Here is a 17,691-nt window from a genome sequence, read left to right on the forward strand (position 1 = left end):
AAGTCAGCTGATTTATGATACTGAAACCAGACTTGAAAATTTTAAGTTTACTCAAAAAGTTTATAGAAAAAAATTAGCAATGTTAAAATAAAAATAAAATCTATCAGTGCAATTACAAACAATTTTTTTTTCAAATTATAATTTACTCAATAAGATGAAAGAAAAAAACAGAAGTCAGCTGATTTATGATACTTTAATCATACAAGAGATAGTTTTCAAGTCTCAATAATTAATTACAAACAAGTTAAAAAAAGAATTCCTCAGGAATAAATTAAAAAATTCCAAAACAAAAAATCATCAGATTAATTCCAGTAACCACGACCAAGTGTTAGTGCCTATAAAAATTCCATCACAAAAAATAAACAGTGACGTGAAACCCTAACCTCAAAGCATGTAATGCATCGCGTAAATACCCATCTTCGAACCGAAAATTCTTCCAGTGAGTCCAGAAAAATGACTCCTTATTTCCTCCGAAAGAACCACCAGCTAGTGTCTAGCTATCACCGGAACATAATCCTGTCTTTATTCGCGATAGTGACAAGTGCGTTAACCCTGACAATCATCTACCACCTCTTCGGATACGTAAACACCTCCAAAGAAGTGATCTATTCTCGAATTTCAATCGACGCAGAAACCTTGGCGTCTCTCCCCCAAGTGACAGTCTCGAGATCCCTCAAATCCTCACCAAAGAACCTAACCTGCACACACTTCACCTGCTTCAACGTGTATCGGTGCGGACAGGAGGGCAGCAAACTGCTGATCTACGTCTACCCCCTGGAAAGTTTCTTCGACGAGGACGGCACAATAATAAACAACTTATCCCGTGAATTTCTGCAGATCCTCCAAGCGATAATCCGGAGCAAGTTCTACACCCCGGACCCTTACCAAGCATGTCTGTTCGTGCCTTCAATAGACACGTTGAACCAGAACAGGCTGAACGTCCAAGCAGTGAGTCGCGCGCTCGCCTCCCTGGAGTTCTGGAACCATGGTGAGAACCACCTGATCTTCAATTTAGTATCCGGCGTCTTCCCGGACTACAACACCAGCCTGGACGTGGACATCGGCAAAGCGATTCTCGCCGGTGCAGGATTTTCTACTCTAACTTTCAGGAACAACTTCGACCTGAGCATTCCAGTGTTCACCTCCAGGAACGCTTTGGTTCCTGGAACCGAGTCAGAAGGTAAGCACTTGATAATCTCCGCACAAATTAACATAAACATCGCCTTCGAGCAGGACCTGCAGGACATAAACACCAACAACGAGATCCTGATCCTCCACCCGTGCCTGAACCACAACCCGATGAGCAGTTCCGTCCGCTGCAAGAACTCCAGGGTCTATAAGTACCCAGAAGTCTTGAACTCGGGGATCTTCTGCCTGGTGATCCGCTCAGCCAGGTACGGACAAACCGTCCTGATGGACTCTTTAGCCGCTGGATGCATTCCAGTAATTATTTCAGACTCTATCGTGATGCCTTTTGGAGATCTGATCGACTGGAAGCGCGCTGCGGTGTTTGTCCGCGAGGTTGATATCTTGGGGGTCATTTCCACGCTGAAGAATATTTCTGCGACCCGCATTGAAGAACTAAGAAGCCAAGGTCAGTGGTTGTGGAACAGGTACTTCAATTCTGTTGATGCTATTGTCAACACGGGGCTGGAGATCATCAACGATAGGATTTTTCCCCAGGAAAGCAAGGACTATAATTACTGGAACAGCAGGGTTAGTTCTTCCCCGCTGTTTTTGCCGGTCACTGCGCCTAAAACTCATGGGTTCACTGCTGTTATCTTGACTTATGACCGAGTAGAGCTCCTGTTCTCGCTGATCACCAAGATTGCCCAGGTTCCGAGCTTGTCTAAGATCCTGGTGGTCTGGAACAATGTTAAGAAAGACCCACCGATCTCTGCCAGGTGGCCCAAGGTCAACAAGTTGCTCCAGGTGATCAGGACCAAGGAAAATAAATTGTCTAACAGGTTCTATCCGTATGATGAGATTGAAACTGAAGCAGTCTTGTCGATTGATGATGACATCGTGATGCTCACCGCGGACGAACTTGAGTTTGCTTATGAAGTCTGGAGGGAGTTTCCGGATAGGATTGTTGGGTTCCCTTCTAGGACTCACACCTGGGACAATGAGACACAGTGCTGGAGGTACGAGAGCGAGTGGACTAATGTCATTTCTATGGTACTCACTGGTGCTGCTTTTCATCATAAGTATTGGATGTATTTGTATACTACCTCCATGCCTGGGGATATTAAGTGGTGGGTTGATGCGCATATGAATTGCGAGGATATTGCTATGAATTTTTTGATTGCTAATACTACTGGTAAGAGTCCGATTAAGGTTACGCCTAAGAAGAAATTCAGGTGTCCAGAGTGCACTAATACTGAAATGCTGTCCGCTGATTTAGCACACATGGCTGAACGGACTAAGTGTATTAATAAGTTTACTAGGATTTATGGACACATGCCTCTTAAGTCGGTTGAGTTTAGAGCTGATCCGGTTTTGTTTAAGGATGTGTTCCCGGAGAAGCTCAAGAGGTTCAATGCTATCAAGAGCTTGTAATTTTTTTTGTAAGTTTCAATATGGAGCTATTTTATTATTATTGTTATTAATATTAAAATTAAATTAAAGCTGTTAATTTTTTGGATTTTTATAAATAATTTTACATTTTGAAATTGAAAAAAAAAATATAAAAATTAATTTAGCAGATAGGTTGATAATTTTAAGAATTTTTTTTAACAAATAAATTATGGTGAAAAAATTAGAAAAAAAATTTACATGTAGAAATTTTAAAAAATAAAAATTTCAATTTTTTAAAAATAATTTTTTGGAAAAAATTTATTTGTTAAAAAAAATTTTTAAATGGTCAAGTTGACTGCCAACTTTTATGTCATAAAATTATAAAAATTTATTTAGCAGATATTTGATAATTTTAAGAATTTATTTAACAAATAAATTATGGCAAAAAAAAGTAGAAAAAAAATTGACATGTAGAAATTGAATGACATTAAAGTTAGCTGTCATTCGACCAATTTTTAATTTTATCAAACAATTAAATTAATTCTAAAAAATTATTTTTAAAAACCTGCATTATTAATTTTTGAAAATTTCTACATGTCACTTTTTTTTTCTTATTGTTTTTGCCGTAATTTATTTGTTAACAATAGTTCTAAATATTATCAAATATCTGCTAAATTAATTTTTATAGAAATTAAAAAAAATAAAAAGTGCAATTTTTTTTAAATAATTTTTTGGAAAAAATCTATTAAAAGAAAAAAAAATGGTTAAGTGACTGCTAACTTTAATTTCATAAAAAAATTGTAAAAGTGCAAATTAGAAAAAGATGACAATTTTTTGAATTTTTACGATTAAATTATTAAAAAAAAATTTGACATCTAGAAATTAAAAAAAATTGAAACAGCAAATTCAAACAAAAATTTATTTTTATTATAAATTTATAATAAAAATAAAAAAAATTTTCAGATGTCAGCTGATTTCAGTATTACTTAATATTATTTTAATCGATGTTGTTTTTTTTACAGGTATTCATCATAGTGACTATTTTAATCAAAGACTTAATTAAGTGAACATTTGAGGATTAATTATCGATAGTAAACAGTATATTTAAAACCATGAAAAGCTGTTATTGTTATTATTATTATTATTATTATTATTATTATTGTGCAGTGCGCGAATCTAACCTAGTAATATAGTTTGACATATTAAATTACGATGAAATGTCAAAGTGAAGATAAAATGAGCGAATTGTCAGGTATTTTATTTTTTTTATTAATATTTTCATTTAAAACCTACACTAGTAATTATTTATTATTTATACTAATGATAATAAATAATTTTGTTTAAGTTTTTACTGGAAAAATGTTATTTGGAGTTTATTGCTCCAATAAGGAGTTTTTATGACTCGGAAATCTGGCCGAATTATTCAAGTTATTTGTTTTGCAAATATTTTATGAATCTAAATAGAACTTTTTAATTTTTAAAAATACTTCAAAAATTTTTTTGGTTTATAATTTTAATTATTAATTTTCTATTTACTTATTTCATTTTGCTTTCTCCAAAATTGACAGAAATTAATTGCTGTTTAGAATATTCACACGAAATATTATGTCATATTCTCTTAATATTGAAAAAATATATTAACCTCTAAATTAAGCGAAAAAATTTTTAATTTTTTAAAAATTAAACATTAAATTTATTTATTAAAAAGAAGTTTTTGTTTTATGACGACTTTAATTTATACAGAATAACTTTAAATTTTTCGTGATAGTCTTTGACCTTGTGATTGTAAATTCCAATAATAATTTGAAAGAATTTTATCATGTTTAACAACCTTAATTTAAAGATAAATAATTTTGTTTAAAATTTTTTTTATTTCATTAATTATCATTATTAAAAATCTTCAATAAATATGATAATTAAATTAGCAGACGTCTGACAAATCTTAGAATTTTTATAACTAATAATATAATTTATTATTATAAAAATAAAATATTTTTAAAAATTCATGATATTTTTTTTAAATTTTTGGAGTAAATAAATTACAATATAAAAAAAAATGTTTTAAAAAATTTACACTAAGAATTTTTTTTTAATTTTTACACGTGGAATTTTTTTCATAATAATATTGTTATAAATTTCTGGGTGGGGAGCATCTCTACAGAGAATTGCTCTACATTTTATAATCCCTCAAGAGAAATCTTTATTTTAAAAAACTCTCAATATAAAACTCTACAATGAAAACAAATCAATTTAAAAAATCTCTCAGGAAACAATTGATTACAATGGAACTTCTTTATATCGTAAAAATTTCAAGCGATACATCTCTCAGAAAGAAAAGCTCGATATTTTTCTAAAATCATGTGTATTCTTTTTTTATTAAAATCAAAAATATAAAGTTGTAATTATTACTAATTATAACATCTATAAAATATTTTTTTAAATCTAGTTTTCATCAGACGAGCTCTCAAAAAACTTTATATTTTTGATTATTTTACTAAAAAAAGAATACACATGGATTTAGCAAAATATCGAGCTTTTCTTTCTGAGAGATGTATCGCCTGAAATTTTTACGATCTAAAGAAGTTTCATTGTAATCAATTTTTTCCTGAGAGATTTTCAAACGAAGGATTTTTTAAATTGATTTGTTTTCATTGTAGAGTTTTATACTGAGAGTTTTTTAAAATAAAGATTTCTCTTGAGGGATTATAAAATGTAGAGAAATTCTCTGTAGAGATGCTCCCCATTCAAATTTCTAACTTTCCGTTATAAAATTTTTCATAATAATAAAGTCAGCCGACGTTTAAAATTTTTTTTCTTTTATTAAATTAGAACTAAAAAATATTTTAATAAAATTTGCAATTATAGTCTTTCAATTTTTTTTTTTAATTTTTTGTAACAATTTTTCCAATAAAAAAAATTATAAAAAATTTCATGACAATAAAGCTAGCCGAAATTTAAAAATATTACAAATTTTTTTTATTGAAAAAATCATTACAAAAAAGTTTTTTTTAAAAATTCATTTGTAAAAATTTTGAAAAACTGTAAGTGCATTAAAAAAAATTTTTTTTTAGTTCTAATTTAATAAACTAATCAAAATCAAAAAATAAAAAATCCCGGCTAACTTAATTTTTATAAATTTTTTAAAGTTTTTATATGTTGAATCTTTTTGCTAATTTTCTAAAAATTTGTTATAAAAATCTAAAAAATTAAATTCAGTATCAATAAATTCAACCGTAGGTCTTCATCCTGCTAAAACCTGTAATAATTTTCCAGCTGTAGTAGGTGCTCTACTAGACGGGCTGAACGACAAAAGTGACCAAGTAACATCCTGCATCAACGAATCAATCCGTCAGATATCAACTCGCAGCCCAGCCGTAGTTCTCCACGCGACAATATATTACTTCGAGTTGCATAAAAAAATAACAGCAGCTCATACATCAGCTATTCTGCGTATCATTACCGACACTTTGAACAGCACTAGCACCACTAATCCCATCACCGACCCCAATGATAATTCCAACGCCAATTCCACTGACAATTCCAATGAAGAATCCAACTCAAGCCACCAAACACTGGAGATGCCTACCCTGGCGGATTCCGTAGCAGAATTAGCCGTGGAAAAGCTTTCAGAATTCGAAGTAGAAGCAACCGAAGTGCTAGTCGCACTAGGTAACCGTTTCTGCAACCAAGCAATCGGCAACATCTTGAACAAGTTTGAATTCGGAAGCATCCCCAAGTCCTCAGCAATGATCCGAGCCCTGGGACTGATCGCCGCAAGCAATCCATATGACGTGGTGCCTTTCATAAAGCTGACTTTGACATTCTTGCTGCCTTTCTTGAACCAAGCGCAAGAGGAACACCAGAAACTAGCACTGTGCTTCGTGGTAGGAAAATTCGCCGAGGCGATAAACGAGTACCTTGGCAATCTAAGCACGAATTCAGAATCTCGTATCACCCGTGACAGTTTTGCCGAAGAAGCGAGCTTTGTCTTCGATTTCCTGACCAGTAGTTCCTGGTTGAAGCCAGCTTCAGCGACCAAGAACCGCCTGGCTGAAGCAGTGTTGAGCGCACTGTGTCCAATTTTGCTGCTTCTGCCAACTGGTAAGAATCTAAACGAAACAATAAAGTTAATCCCGTCGGTACTAAACTTCTGCAAGCACCCAACGACGCGGTTCGCCGCTACCAAGCTGATAGCCACCATCCTGATCGACAACGACCGCCACAACGACAACCAAGCCCGGGAACTGCTGCGTCCTCACCTGGAACCGATTCAGCAGATTCTCTTTGAGTTGGTGAACGTGACTCCTGCCTTTGAAACAAGGTCCAGTTTGTCCAGAGACGCTCTGTTGACCCACTATGAAGTTCTCCAGTGCTATCGGGCGATAGTCACTCTGTACCCAGAAGAAGGGCTGGACCTGGTCCTGTACCACCTGAGATCTCCAGCTCCGCAGTCGCATCGCGGCAGGGCTCTGGTGATCATAAGACACCTGATCAACACCCTGCCAACGGAGGACGACCTTTCGCTCCAGCGTATCGCTCTGAGCATCCAAAACATCCTTGGAGACAGTGGAGGTGCCACAGTTCGTCATCTAGCTGGTCCGATAATTGCACTGCTGGCGCATCCTAGTCTTAATCTCTTGCCTTCGCAGCGCGCAAACTTGATCCGCTTCATCATAATCCGGTGTGGTGATGATACAGAAAGCCAAGCGTACGAAGAAGCTTTGTTCTTGCTAGCGAACACAGTTGCTGGGGCGGAAAACTGGCTCTGGACTGCTTTGCTGAAGGCTTTGCTAGACCCGACGTATTCATTGGCAGTGGTGCCGATTCTTCGGGGCCTGGCGGCTCTGGTGGGAAAAGTAGTTCATCAGATGGACAATGAAGGTAGCAACTCTTTCAAAGAATTCTCTGGGTCGAAAGTTCTAAAAAGATGCTTGGAATTGCTGGAGGATGATAAAAATTGCCTGGCAGTGGTGTCGTTTTTAAAATCCGCGGCTCCGTTGTTTGGACACCAGCTGAAACCCGAGTGGGACATCTCGCTGGGGAAGATATCTTCTCTTCTGGAAGAAGGGAATGATGATTGGAAAAACCAAATGGTAGAGCTTATGGAGACCAGTCGGCTGTTAGAAGGCGCTGATTGGGCTGGAAAGCTTTCCAATGAGATGGTTCAGGGAGAAACTATTAAAAGCTCCACAACTGTTTATCTCGCAGCGATTACTGATAATCCTAATCACATGTCTACTCTTGTAGATCTTTCAAGACTTAATCCCTTTAACGAAGTGTATTCTCAAGCGGTAGGAATTGCAGCCAAGCGCCACCTGTCGGTAATTATGGCCAGAATGCAAGAAGCATGCGACATTATCGACAGCCAAAAGAATCCCACAAAGTTATTTGGGCTAATGAAAAACGCGTCCGCTGTCACTGTAGTCGAAGCGACTAAAGCAAGCTTGCTTCGTTGTTACGGAGAAATTTTTGCAACTGCTAAGGATCCTGAGCTAGTTTACAAAACTTACATTGCGGAGAACAAACACGTGCTGCCGTGGATTGTCAAGCAGCTGACGGATTGCAAGGAAGTTACTACTAAAGAAGCTGGGCTGTTTGCTTTGGAACAATTGGCCAAGATTGTCGCAGCTAAGCCGAATTCTGAAGATCTGACTTCAAGTGTTGTGCCGAGTTTGAAGTCCAAGGGGGCGTGCTTGGCGACCTTGCTGTCGCTTTTGCAGTCTCACACTGGGTACAAGCCGATTCAGCTGTACCCCCAGCTGCTGAAGACGATGATCGCGCTGCTAAAAGTCCCACCGATGCTGACTGTCGAGGAGCAACAAGTGCTGATGGGGACTATTTTAGACAAGGTGATCAGCGCTAGTGCGGAAATCGACTTGATTTTGAAGAAAGAATCCAAGAATCATATCGTCCAGAGGCTTGGAGCAGTCAGCAGTGAAATGGTCGGTGATTCTGCTAACAATTTAGCTGAGTTTGTCGAGATTATCATGCCCTGGATGGAGTCTAAAACTCCAGTGGAGCGTAAGATGACCTTGCTGGTTCTTAGAACCACTTTGAAGTCTTACTGCCATGCGCTTAAGTACACCTACCCTGAAGGAAAGTTAGAAGCTGGGAAGCTTCTAGGCAGAATAATCTGCTGGTCAGCAGACTCCGAGCGTCTGCTCCGGCCGATTATCATCGACTCTTTGGCTCTTACTCTAGAAATAGCCGCAAGACACCACAGCAGTGGCCACCCATATGTCGAAGGTAGCAACGATCTGGAAGAATCCAAGCTCCGGTTGATCAGCGAGGACATCAAGTCCCCTGACGACGTCTACGAAGGCGTCCTGATGCTCGCCAAGACAGTCTGCCAAAGAGTGACTCCTGGGGAAGTGGTAGCAATGGCCGAGGGCTTGATAGAAGGACTCTTGCTAAGGGAAGAAAACTCCCTAGCAGCTGGAATCACCCTGAGCCAGTTGTTTCGGATCAGAGGCGATGAAATCCCCAGGTCTGACTTGTACCTGATTGACAATATCGTCACCCAGATGCGCCAGATAGAGAACGCCAGTTGCAGACACGCTGCTGCTACTGCCATCAAATCTCTGACTCTCCATCACCCGGAAGAGGTGATAGAGCACCTGTTGCACCAGCCCTTGCCCCCGGACCGCGGTACTGAGGAAAGCTGGAGGGAAATGGGCAGTGATGAAGAGACAGGCCTGATAGCGGTAGATTTCCTGGTGAACCGCTTGGAGAATAACAATCTGTTCGCGGAAGCTCCGTCGCCAACCAACGGATCCTTAACCAATCGCAGTGATATCAACAAAACAGCTTCCCTGGCGTCTTTAGCAGCAGTGATAGCTCTAGGACACGTTCTCCAATCAGCAAAGTCGGAACTGTTGATAAATTCACGGCTTGCTGAGCTGATCACCTGCTTGATAAAGTACTTGGCTGGTTGGTTGCACGCAGACACGCCTGCTTCTGTCTTGAGTACCAAGTTTGGATTCGTTCCCAATCGCAAGGCCTGCAAGTTGAACCCTTATAGGCAAGTCTACACAGTCTTGACGAACCTGCTGACTGTCATTGATATCAACGTCGCCTCAGGGCTGCTGAATGACAACCCGAGGTTTGAATCCGACACTCAAGCTAGTGATAGCTTGATATCTACAGTGCGTTCAGTCCTCCGGTGTCTTGGAAGGAAGGCTGGGTCTAAAGACGACTTGCTGATCTCCGTAGCTCAATCTATCGGGAAGCTGGTGACCAGCCAGATAGCTACTCAAAGAGCCGTAGCGATTGCGTTTTACGGAGAGTTGATCGGTCAGGTTGATGCAGACCCAATTTGGCTGGACTCCATCATCACCACGTTGTTAGAAGCCAGGTCTGATTCTTCCTTTCTGGTGAGGAAGCTAGCGATCCAAGGACTGTCTAATATTCACAAACTGGATCCCCAGCAGCTGAATGAATTTTATGACAATAGTGTGGCGGCGCTGCTAGACGGGTTGGAGGAACTGCCGAACAATGGCGGGCTGGTAGCTGGTGGAGGTAGCCAGGTGATTCTTGAATCTTTAAGAGGGTTGGAGACTCTGCTGGGGCTTCAGACTACCGGCAGGGCTGTTAGTCCGAGAGTTGTGTTGTCCTTGAAGTCTTTTGTTGACAAGCAGGACAACTGGGACATGCGGCTGGCTGCCGTTGGAGCTCTGGGAGCTGTTTCTCGCGGGTGGTTGAAATCTTTGAAGACTTATGATGATGATGACGTTACTGATCATCTTCTGGGATGCTTGCCTTGTTTGACGGTCAGGCTTGAGGATGTTAACAGCCTGGTTGCAAAAGCTGCTCGAGAAACTTTGGTTAGCTTTTCAAATCTTCTGCAGTCTTCGTCTCTTGCTCAGGTTATTAGAGGACATCTTTCTTCTTCGGCTAATGCTGAGGTTAATGTTGAGCATTTCTACAAAGAGCTGGTTAAGGTCTTGGTGATTGACCTGCCGGTCAGGGCTCAGGAGATGAGGAATGCCATGGTTCGGGGGTACTCCAGGTCAGAGGTTGCTGCTACTCGCGCTACTGCGGTTCTTATTTTGGGGTTCTTTGGGCAGCCCAGGGCTGAAGATGTTCAAAGGATGCTACAGCTGCTTAGGGATAAGGACAATAGTGTTAAGTCCAGGGCTGCTAGGGCACTCGCTTTTGGGTTTACTACTTGAATTAATACTTGTAATTCCATTGTTACTAAATATTTATAAAATAAAATTTGTACATATTATTATTATTATTATTATATATGTTGTTAATTGAATTTAATTATTTACTAAATTTTAGTTTATTTTATTTATTGTGTAGCTTCTCGATGCACATACTGAGCTGTTGGAGTCTGTGAAGAAGGTGTCGCATGTTCGCACTAGACTGTCCAGGGCCGCTGGTGTCTTTTTCTTGATGACGGGGCTGCTGTTGCCCAATTTCAAAGTGCATTCGGGCTAATCTTTCTTGTTGCTCTCTGATTTCTGTCATTTGTTCCATGCTGCAGTCTTTACCTGTATATATAATTAATTATTATTATTGAATTAAATTTAAAAAAAAAAAAAAAAATCAATTTAATTTTTTTGTATCAATTTTCGATACTAATGACCGAAAATGATGGTTTTTTCATTATATTTAAAAGTTTTTTAATAATCTATATTATTAAGAGAAGAAAAATTTTGTCTACAAAATTATATGATAAAATCGGTTTATTTTAGAGAAATTTAGTGTCACTGCAAAGATCTTGACTTGAATTTGTGCCTTTTCAAGGTTTCATATCATTCTCACCGATAGTCAATTTATTATGATAAGTATTTAGGCTGCATTCGTAAATGCTCTATTTCTAGATACATAATTAAGAAATGACCTTGTATCTTGTGAACTATTGACATTTTTAAAGATATAAGCTCACCCCGACATTACACTCATCGAGACCTTTCATTTGAGTACCTACATCAATTTTTCATATATTTTATATATTTATATATTTCACAAATACCATATATATAAAATATATAAAAAATGCCATGTGGGTACGTAAATAAAAGGTCTCGATGAATGTAACATCGAAATAAGTTTATATCTTAAAAAATGTCATTAATTAAGAAATGACATTGTACCTCGTCTACTGATGATATTTTTAAAGATATAAGCTCACCCCGACATTACACTCATCGAGACTTTTAATTTGAGTATCCACATCAATTTTTCATATATTTATATATATTATATATATGTATATATGAAAAATATATCAAAATTCATGTGGGTACTCAAATGAAAGCTTTTGATGAGTGTAACATCGGGATAAGCTTATATCTTTAAAAACGTCAATAGTTAAGAAAGTACAGTGCGATTCAACAATAGTCATTATTTAATAAAGCAAAATTTTATTTATTTATAGTTCACAAGTCACGGCAGTCACATAGTGACTACAAGGTTGCTAGTTTTAATTATTTATTTTAATAATGAAATTTCAAGTCAAGATTATTATTATTATTATTATTATTATTATTATTATTATTATCATTATGAGTTTTTTGGTTAATTAAAATAATTAAAAATGTTTAAAATTACTAACCGAAGGCACGGAGGTTTCCGCTATGAAAGTCTTCAAGCAGCTGCAACAAGGCTTGTTCCATTCTCCGGACATCTGGGACCTCTGACAAAAAGGAATGATGCTTGCATGCTTGTATGCTTGCTGTTGCTTTTTATTTATTGGTTTTTAAATAAAATTGTGCGGGATATTTAATAAAACAAACAAAAATAGCGTGCTGATAAGTGGAATAGGAAGGTCAATAAAAAGCTTAACGTAAAATTATTAATTAACTAATATTCATAAAATAATATGTTATTATCTTGGAAATTTTTCTAATTCTTATTTAGTCAAGATTATATAGTCGAAAAATATTTTTTTTTAATTCATTTAATTTAATAAATATTTTGGATTGTTTATAATCCTAAAAATAATTAATTTAAAGCTTAAAAAATAAATTTATAACATTACAAGTTATTGCAAAATAAAAACTATTAAAAATTTTATTATTTGTTATTTTTTTTTAATTTATTACAAAATATGGAAGTTAAAAAAATTTCAAGATAATTATTGCAATTTTTCTTTTAAATAATAAAAAAATTATCAGTTTCTTTTCTTAAATAAAAATTAAAAATTTTATAAATCATTATGAAAAAAAAAATTTTTTTTTTAAAAACATCAACTTTTTAAAAAATAAAATAAAATACCTCTATGCTGACGAGTTCTACTAGTAAAATCTGATTTACTAGACCGCTGTTTATCTTTTTCATTAACATACATAACCCGGGATTGTTGTAACAATTGGTGGTGATTTCCATGAGTGTTAACTTTTCCAGAGACCATTGACCCTTGGCTGGTAGCTTGTTCAGAGCTGGTCTTGCTGATTATTGGCGAAGTTTGTGCGTTACTTTCCCACAATACTTGTTGCTGTCAATAAAAAAAAAAACCATCAATAATAATTTCATTAAATTAAAATTTTTATTTTAAAATTTTATTTAATAAATTAATTGCAGAAAATTATTTAAAAAAAAATTAAATTTATACTAAAAATGAGAGACATTTAATAAATTAAAAAAATTTTTTAACAAATAAAATATGGCAAGAAAAATTTATTTAAAATATTTCATATTTAGAAGCTCTAAAAAATTATAAGTGCTAGTTTAGAAAAATAATTCTTTAGATCTAGTTTATTTTTAATGCAAATTAATTTAGCATATATTTAATAATTTAAAAAATTTTATAACAAAATAAATTGCAAAAAAAATTGATATTTAAAAATAAAAAAAAAAAAATGCAATTTTTTAAAAATAAAATTTAACAATTGTCAAGTGACAGCTAAATTTAATGTCATTTATTTCTAAAGAAAAATCAAGTGTACTGATTTCAATGTCATATCATTAAATTTGTAAATTTTATAATTTCTATACCAAGAATTTTGTTATAATTTATTTAAAATAAAAATCAAATTAATTTTTTATTACAAATTAATAAATAAAATTCAATTAAATGTAATGAATTAATAAGTAAATTATTGACTTACTGAGGATGCATGAGGAATGTAATTATTTTTACTAGGCTGAGACTTATCTGGACTAGTTGGCGGAGTGGCCTCGCCACTGGCATTTATTGTAGTTTCTTCATTTTCTTCTTCTTCTTCTTCTCTAACTAATTGTTGCAGCTCTCCACATCGAGATTCTTCGTTCATTTTTTATTTATTGTCAATTTCAAATCAATAACAAACACCTTTCAGCTTTTAAATTTATTTCCTAACCCCGAAAGACAAAGAGAGAAAAACAGCTGGTAGCTGTCAAGTTTTGTTGGTAAAGAAGAAAATTTTTTTGCCAGTAAAAAAAAAAGAAAAAGAAATATGTCAATATTGATGTTGACGGAAATGTTGATTGTAATGTTATTTTGTAAATTCTAATGAAATTTATCTGTGGAAAAAATTAATAAGTTGTAATAAGTAAGGATTTTTGATGTTGATATTGTTAATTATTAATTTATGTTCTTTTAATTATAATTTTTTATGTAAAATGTAGAATTAAGGTTATTAAAATATTTTTTTTTTTAAATTAATTTTAAGGACACTTATGATTCGATAAATTCATTTTTGAACAATTGTTGAGGAATTTTAATGTTAAATTAATGATACTGACATTAAATAACGTTTGACATTTTTTTGGATTGTTATGATAAATAAAATTTTCCTAAAAATTTTTCATGTGTAGAAATTTTGAAAATTTATGAGTGAGAATTTAAAAAAATATTTTTTTTTGTTATGACAGTTCAAAAAAGTTCCAGAAATAAGCTGATATTAGTGTCATTAAAAATTATAATTGAAATTTTATAATTATTTTTATTTGTTTTTTAAATTTTATGAACATTGTAAAAAAAGAATTTTTTTTTAATTTCCATAATTTTATGTTAGTATTAATTATTTTTTAAGAGTTTTTATTATTGTATAAAATTCTATGAATCCTAGTCATATATAAATTTAGTTGTAAATAATTTTAAATTTATATTTTTTTATAATTATATATAATTACAGATAAATCTATAATTATAACAAAAATAACAATTTTAAAATTATCTATATTATTAAGAGGATAAGAAAAATTTTGTGTCCAGGAAAATGATATGATAGAATAGGTTTTTTTTTAATTTATATTTAGTGTTATTGCAAAGGTTTTGACTTGAATTTGTGCGTTCTCAAGGTTTCATATCATTCTCACCGATATTCAATTTATTATAAGTATTTAAGCTGCATTCGAAAATGCTCTATCTCTAGATCCATAATTAAGAAATGACCTTGTATCTTGTAAACTATTGACATTTTTAAAGATATAATCTCACCCCGACTTACACTCATCGAGACCTTTTATTTGAGTACTCACATCAATTTTTCATTTATTTATATATATGTATATATGAAAAATATATCAAAAATGCATGTGGGTTCTCAAATGAAAGCTCTTGATAAGCATAACATCGGAATGAGGTTGTATCTTAAAAAATGTCCATTATTAAGAAATGACCTTGTATCTTGAGAACTATTGACATTTTTAAAGATATAAGCTCATCCCGATATTACACTCATCGAGACCTTTCATTTGAGTACCCACATCAATTTTTCATATATTTATATATATTATATACATGTATATATGAAAAATATATCAAAAATGCATGTGGGTACTCAAATGAAAGCTCTTGATGAGCGTAACATCGGGATGAGTTTGTCTCTTAAAAAATGTCCATAATTAAGAAATGACCTTGTATCTTGAGAACTATTGACATTTTTAAAGATATAAGCTCATCCCGATATTACACTCATCGAGACCTTTCATTTGAGTACCCACATCAATTTTTCATATATTTATATATATTATATACATGTATATATGAAAAATATATCAAAAATGCATGTGGATACTCAAATGAAAACTCTTGATGATTTTAACATCGGGATGAGCTTATATCTTCATAAACGTCAATATTTAAGAAAGTACAGTGCAATTCAACAAAAGTCATTATTATTTAATAAAGCAAAATTTTATTTGCTTATAGTTCACAAGCCATGGCAGTCACATAGTGACTGCAAGGTTCCTAGTTTATTAAATTTTCATTTTATAATTTTATGCATTTTTGTATCTTTATAAAAAATTATACAAAAAATTTTTTGTAATTCACTAACATTAAATTTTTATAAAAATTTTTATGATTGTACAAAATTATATAGATTCTTTTTTAAAATTCTTACGCTACTATATAATAATATAAAATTACATCAAATAGTATATTAAATAAAATAATATATTTTTATAAAACAATATGAATTAATTTAGATACAATTATAAAAATTTTTTTTCTTACATTACATAAAATTTTATTAGTTCTTTCCTCATATAATTTTATATATTTATTGACATAAAAATTTATATGAACCGATCATAATTATATTATATAATTTTTCTTCTAAATTAATTTAAATATTAAAAAAAATATTTATCAAAACAGAGAACAATTTGATGATCCCATGGATGAAAGAACAAATTGCTGATGTGTGGAATAGGAAAAATTCGTCAAGGACAGCCAAGAAAGCGTCGACGGCGACGTCAGGATCTGGCTCGGGACTACCATGTGCAACAAATGAAAATAAAAACGATAATAAATCTAATAATAAAATGATGTCATTGACAGCAGCTTCTTCATCTTCTAATTCATTCAACATTTCTGTAATCAGGTAAAAAAAAAAAATAACAAAAACAATACTAATAAAAATAATAACAATAAACTAAAATAAATAAATTAACAGCCTGGAAGGAGATTTGCTGGACGTATCAGTAAAACCGGACTTAAGCGTGGACAAGTTAAAAACAATAGCAATAAAGCATTTTTACGGTCAAGATCCATCAAAAGTGTCATCTGGGTTCCACTTAATCCACGCGGAGCACATCCGTCAGTTATCTGACGACAACAGCCTGGTTGACGAAAACGTGGGAGCATCTGACGAGCTGCTGATGATACAGGTTCGCCCGTTGGTCAAGGTCAAGGAGCTGACGGAAGATTCAGTGAAAGGACCACCAGTAGAAATGATCCTGAAGGCTACAAGTCACTTGTCAGAAGCAAAGCCTCCTAGACCGACACCAACGACGGACTGCCCGGCGGATTTCCAGGCTGAAATCCGGAAGATCTTAATAACTTTAGTCGAAGCATCAGCTAAAATTCTGATGAACAGTCCGGAGGCTTCAACGCTTTACGAAATAATCCGGGAGACCTTGGAGCTGCGTTACAGACCTCCTTACGACCCGAAGACGGTCAAGTACCTGACGGACATCGGGTTCTCGGAAGCAAAAGTGCTCCGGGCGTTGAGAATCTGCAAAATGAACGTCTCGGAAGCTCTCGAGTGGCTGATTGAGCACCAGGAGGACCCGGATGACTGCGACAATGATGACTACTTGTCTCTCCCCTTGATTCAGGCCGACGGGGAGCCTAAAGTCGAGCCGGAAAAAGGAGCAGGACCCAGCTCTGGCTCCCCGACTGGAAACAAGCCTGGAAGCTCCAGGAGGAAGAGCATCAAGGAAGCCTGCTTCGACATCATCAAAGGCTCCAAGGACTCTGGGAAGAAAGACACCAACCTGGTGTACATCGTCGGGTTGCTGCTCCAGAGTTTTCATCAATACAAGCAGCTAGAGTTCCGTCCGAACCACAAGATCAAGGAGTCCTTGATTGAGATGGGCTTCCAGGAGAAGAATGTCGTTGAAGCGCTCAAGATCACCGGGAATAATCAGTTCAATGCCTGCGAATGGCTCCTCGGGGTCAGGAATAAGAATTTACATGATGTTGACCAGGGCCTGGATGCTGATAGTCCCATTTATAAGGCTATTATGACCAATCCTCATATTCAGCTGAGTCTTACTATTCCTAAGATGCTACTGGCTTATTTGTCTATTTTAGAGACTCCTTCGTCCACCAGCATTTGGATTAATGATCCGGAGGTCTCTCCGGTTTTGAGCCAGATTTTTAAGACTTATCATGCGGAGAAACACGCTATTCATATGAATAGATATGAAAATTCAGATAATTAATTGGAATTATGGCACTGAAAAATTTACTCTAAAAAAATTAGCAATAAAAAAATTATTTGGTGAAAA

General features: G+C 34.5%; 4 protein-coding genes across 6 annotated transcripts; 3 read left to right on the plus strand and 1 right to left on the minus strand.

Annotated features, from left to right (window-relative positions):
* The first annotated feature begins 136 nt into the window (after window positions 1–136).
* On the plus strand, window positions 137–3,742 carry LOC123268665 (exostosin-2). The gene is made up of 2 exons (XM_044733962.1): window positions 137–2,567; window positions 3,540–3,742. Exon 1 carries the CDS (start codon window positions 397–399, stop codon window positions 2,557–2,559), a length of 2,163 nt encoding a protein of 720 aa, XP_044589897.1. The 5' UTR covers window positions 137–396; the 3' UTR covers window positions 2,560–2,567; window positions 3,540–3,742.
* Window positions 3,567–10,762, plus strand: LOC123268647 (maestro heat-like repeat-containing protein family member 1). Its single transcript, XM_044733901.1, has 2 exons — window positions 3,567–3,769; window positions 5,791–10,762. Exons 1-2 carry the CDS (start codon window positions 3,730–3,732, stop codon window positions 10,686–10,688), a joined length of 4,938 nt encoding a protein of 1,645 aa, XP_044589836.1. The 5' UTR covers window positions 3,567–3,729; the 3' UTR covers window positions 10,689–10,762.
* LOC123268693 lies at window positions 10,707–13,850 on the minus strand. 2 transcript variants are annotated; one of them, XM_044734018.1, is made up of 4 exons: window positions 13,578–13,850; window positions 12,745–12,964; window positions 12,083–12,163; window positions 10,707–11,015 (listed from the first exon to the last, which is right to left on the minus strand). In XM_044734018.1, the coding sequence occupies exons 1-4, from the start codon at window positions 13,740–13,742 to the stop codon at window positions 10,810–10,812; spliced, it is 672 nt and encodes a 223-aa protein (XP_044589953.1). In that variant the 5' UTR covers window positions 13,743–13,850; the 3' UTR covers window positions 10,707–10,809. The 2 variants fall into 2 exon arrangements, with proteins under 2 accessions (XP_044589953.1, XP_044589952.1); XM_044734017.1 differs by having other exon boundaries at window positions 12,083–12,208.
* Window positions 13,851–13,872: 22 nt separating this feature from the next.
* Window positions 13,873–17,691, plus strand: LOC123268678 (ubiquitin-associated domain-containing protein 1). Of its 2 annotated transcripts, none has more exons than XM_044733989.1 (3): window positions 13,873–13,990; window positions 16,055–16,280; window positions 16,353–17,691. In XM_044733989.1, exons 2-3 carry the CDS (start codon window positions 16,066–16,068, stop codon window positions 17,623–17,625), a joined length of 1,488 nt encoding a protein of 495 aa, XP_044589924.1. In that variant the 5' UTR covers window positions 13,873–13,990; window positions 16,055–16,065; the 3' UTR covers window positions 17,626–17,691. The 2 variants fall into 2 exon arrangements, with proteins under 2 accessions (XP_044589924.1, XP_044589923.1); XM_044733988.1 differs by having other exon boundaries at window positions 13,884–14,000.

The sequence above is a fragment of the Cotesia glomerata genome, linkage group LG7 (genome assembly GCF_020080835.1).
Source record: "Cotesia glomerata isolate CgM1 linkage group LG7, MPM_Cglom_v2.3, whole genome shotgun sequence".
Classification (NCBI taxonomy): Eukaryota; Metazoa; Arthropoda; class Insecta; order Hymenoptera; family Braconidae; genus Cotesia; species Cotesia glomerata.

Coding starts and splice junctions, on each gene's coding strand:
- LOC123268665 (XM_044733962.1), top strand. CDS start 397: ATGCATCGCGTAAATACCCATCTTCGAACCGAAAATTCTTCCAGTGAG.
- LOC123268647 (XM_044733901.1), top strand. CDS start 3,730: ATGAAATGTCAAAGTGAAGATAAAATGAGCGAATTGTCAG. Junction 3,770..5,790: donor TAAAATGAGCGAATTGTCAG/GTATTTTATTTT, acceptor ATAATTTTCCAG/CTGTAGTAGGTGCTCTACTA.
- LOC123268693 (XM_044734017.1), bottom strand. CDS start 13,742: ATGAACGAAGAATCTCGATGTGGAGAGCTGCAACAATTAGTTAGAGAA. Junction 12,965..13,577: donor ACATTCCTCATGCATCCTCA/GTAAGTCAATAA, acceptor TTTTATTGACAG/CAACAAGTATTGTGGGAAAG. Junction 12,209..12,744: donor TAGAACTCGTCAGCATAGAG/GTATTTTATTTT, acceptor ATAAATAAAAAG/CAACAGCAAGCATACAAGCA.
- LOC123268678 (XM_044733989.1), top strand. CDS start 16,066: ATGATCCCATGGATGAAAGAACAAATTGCTGATGTGTGGAATAGGAAA. Junction 16,281..16,352: donor TTCAACATTTCTGTAATCAG/GTAAAAAAAAAA, acceptor ATAAATTAACAG/CCTGGAAGGAGATTTGCTGG.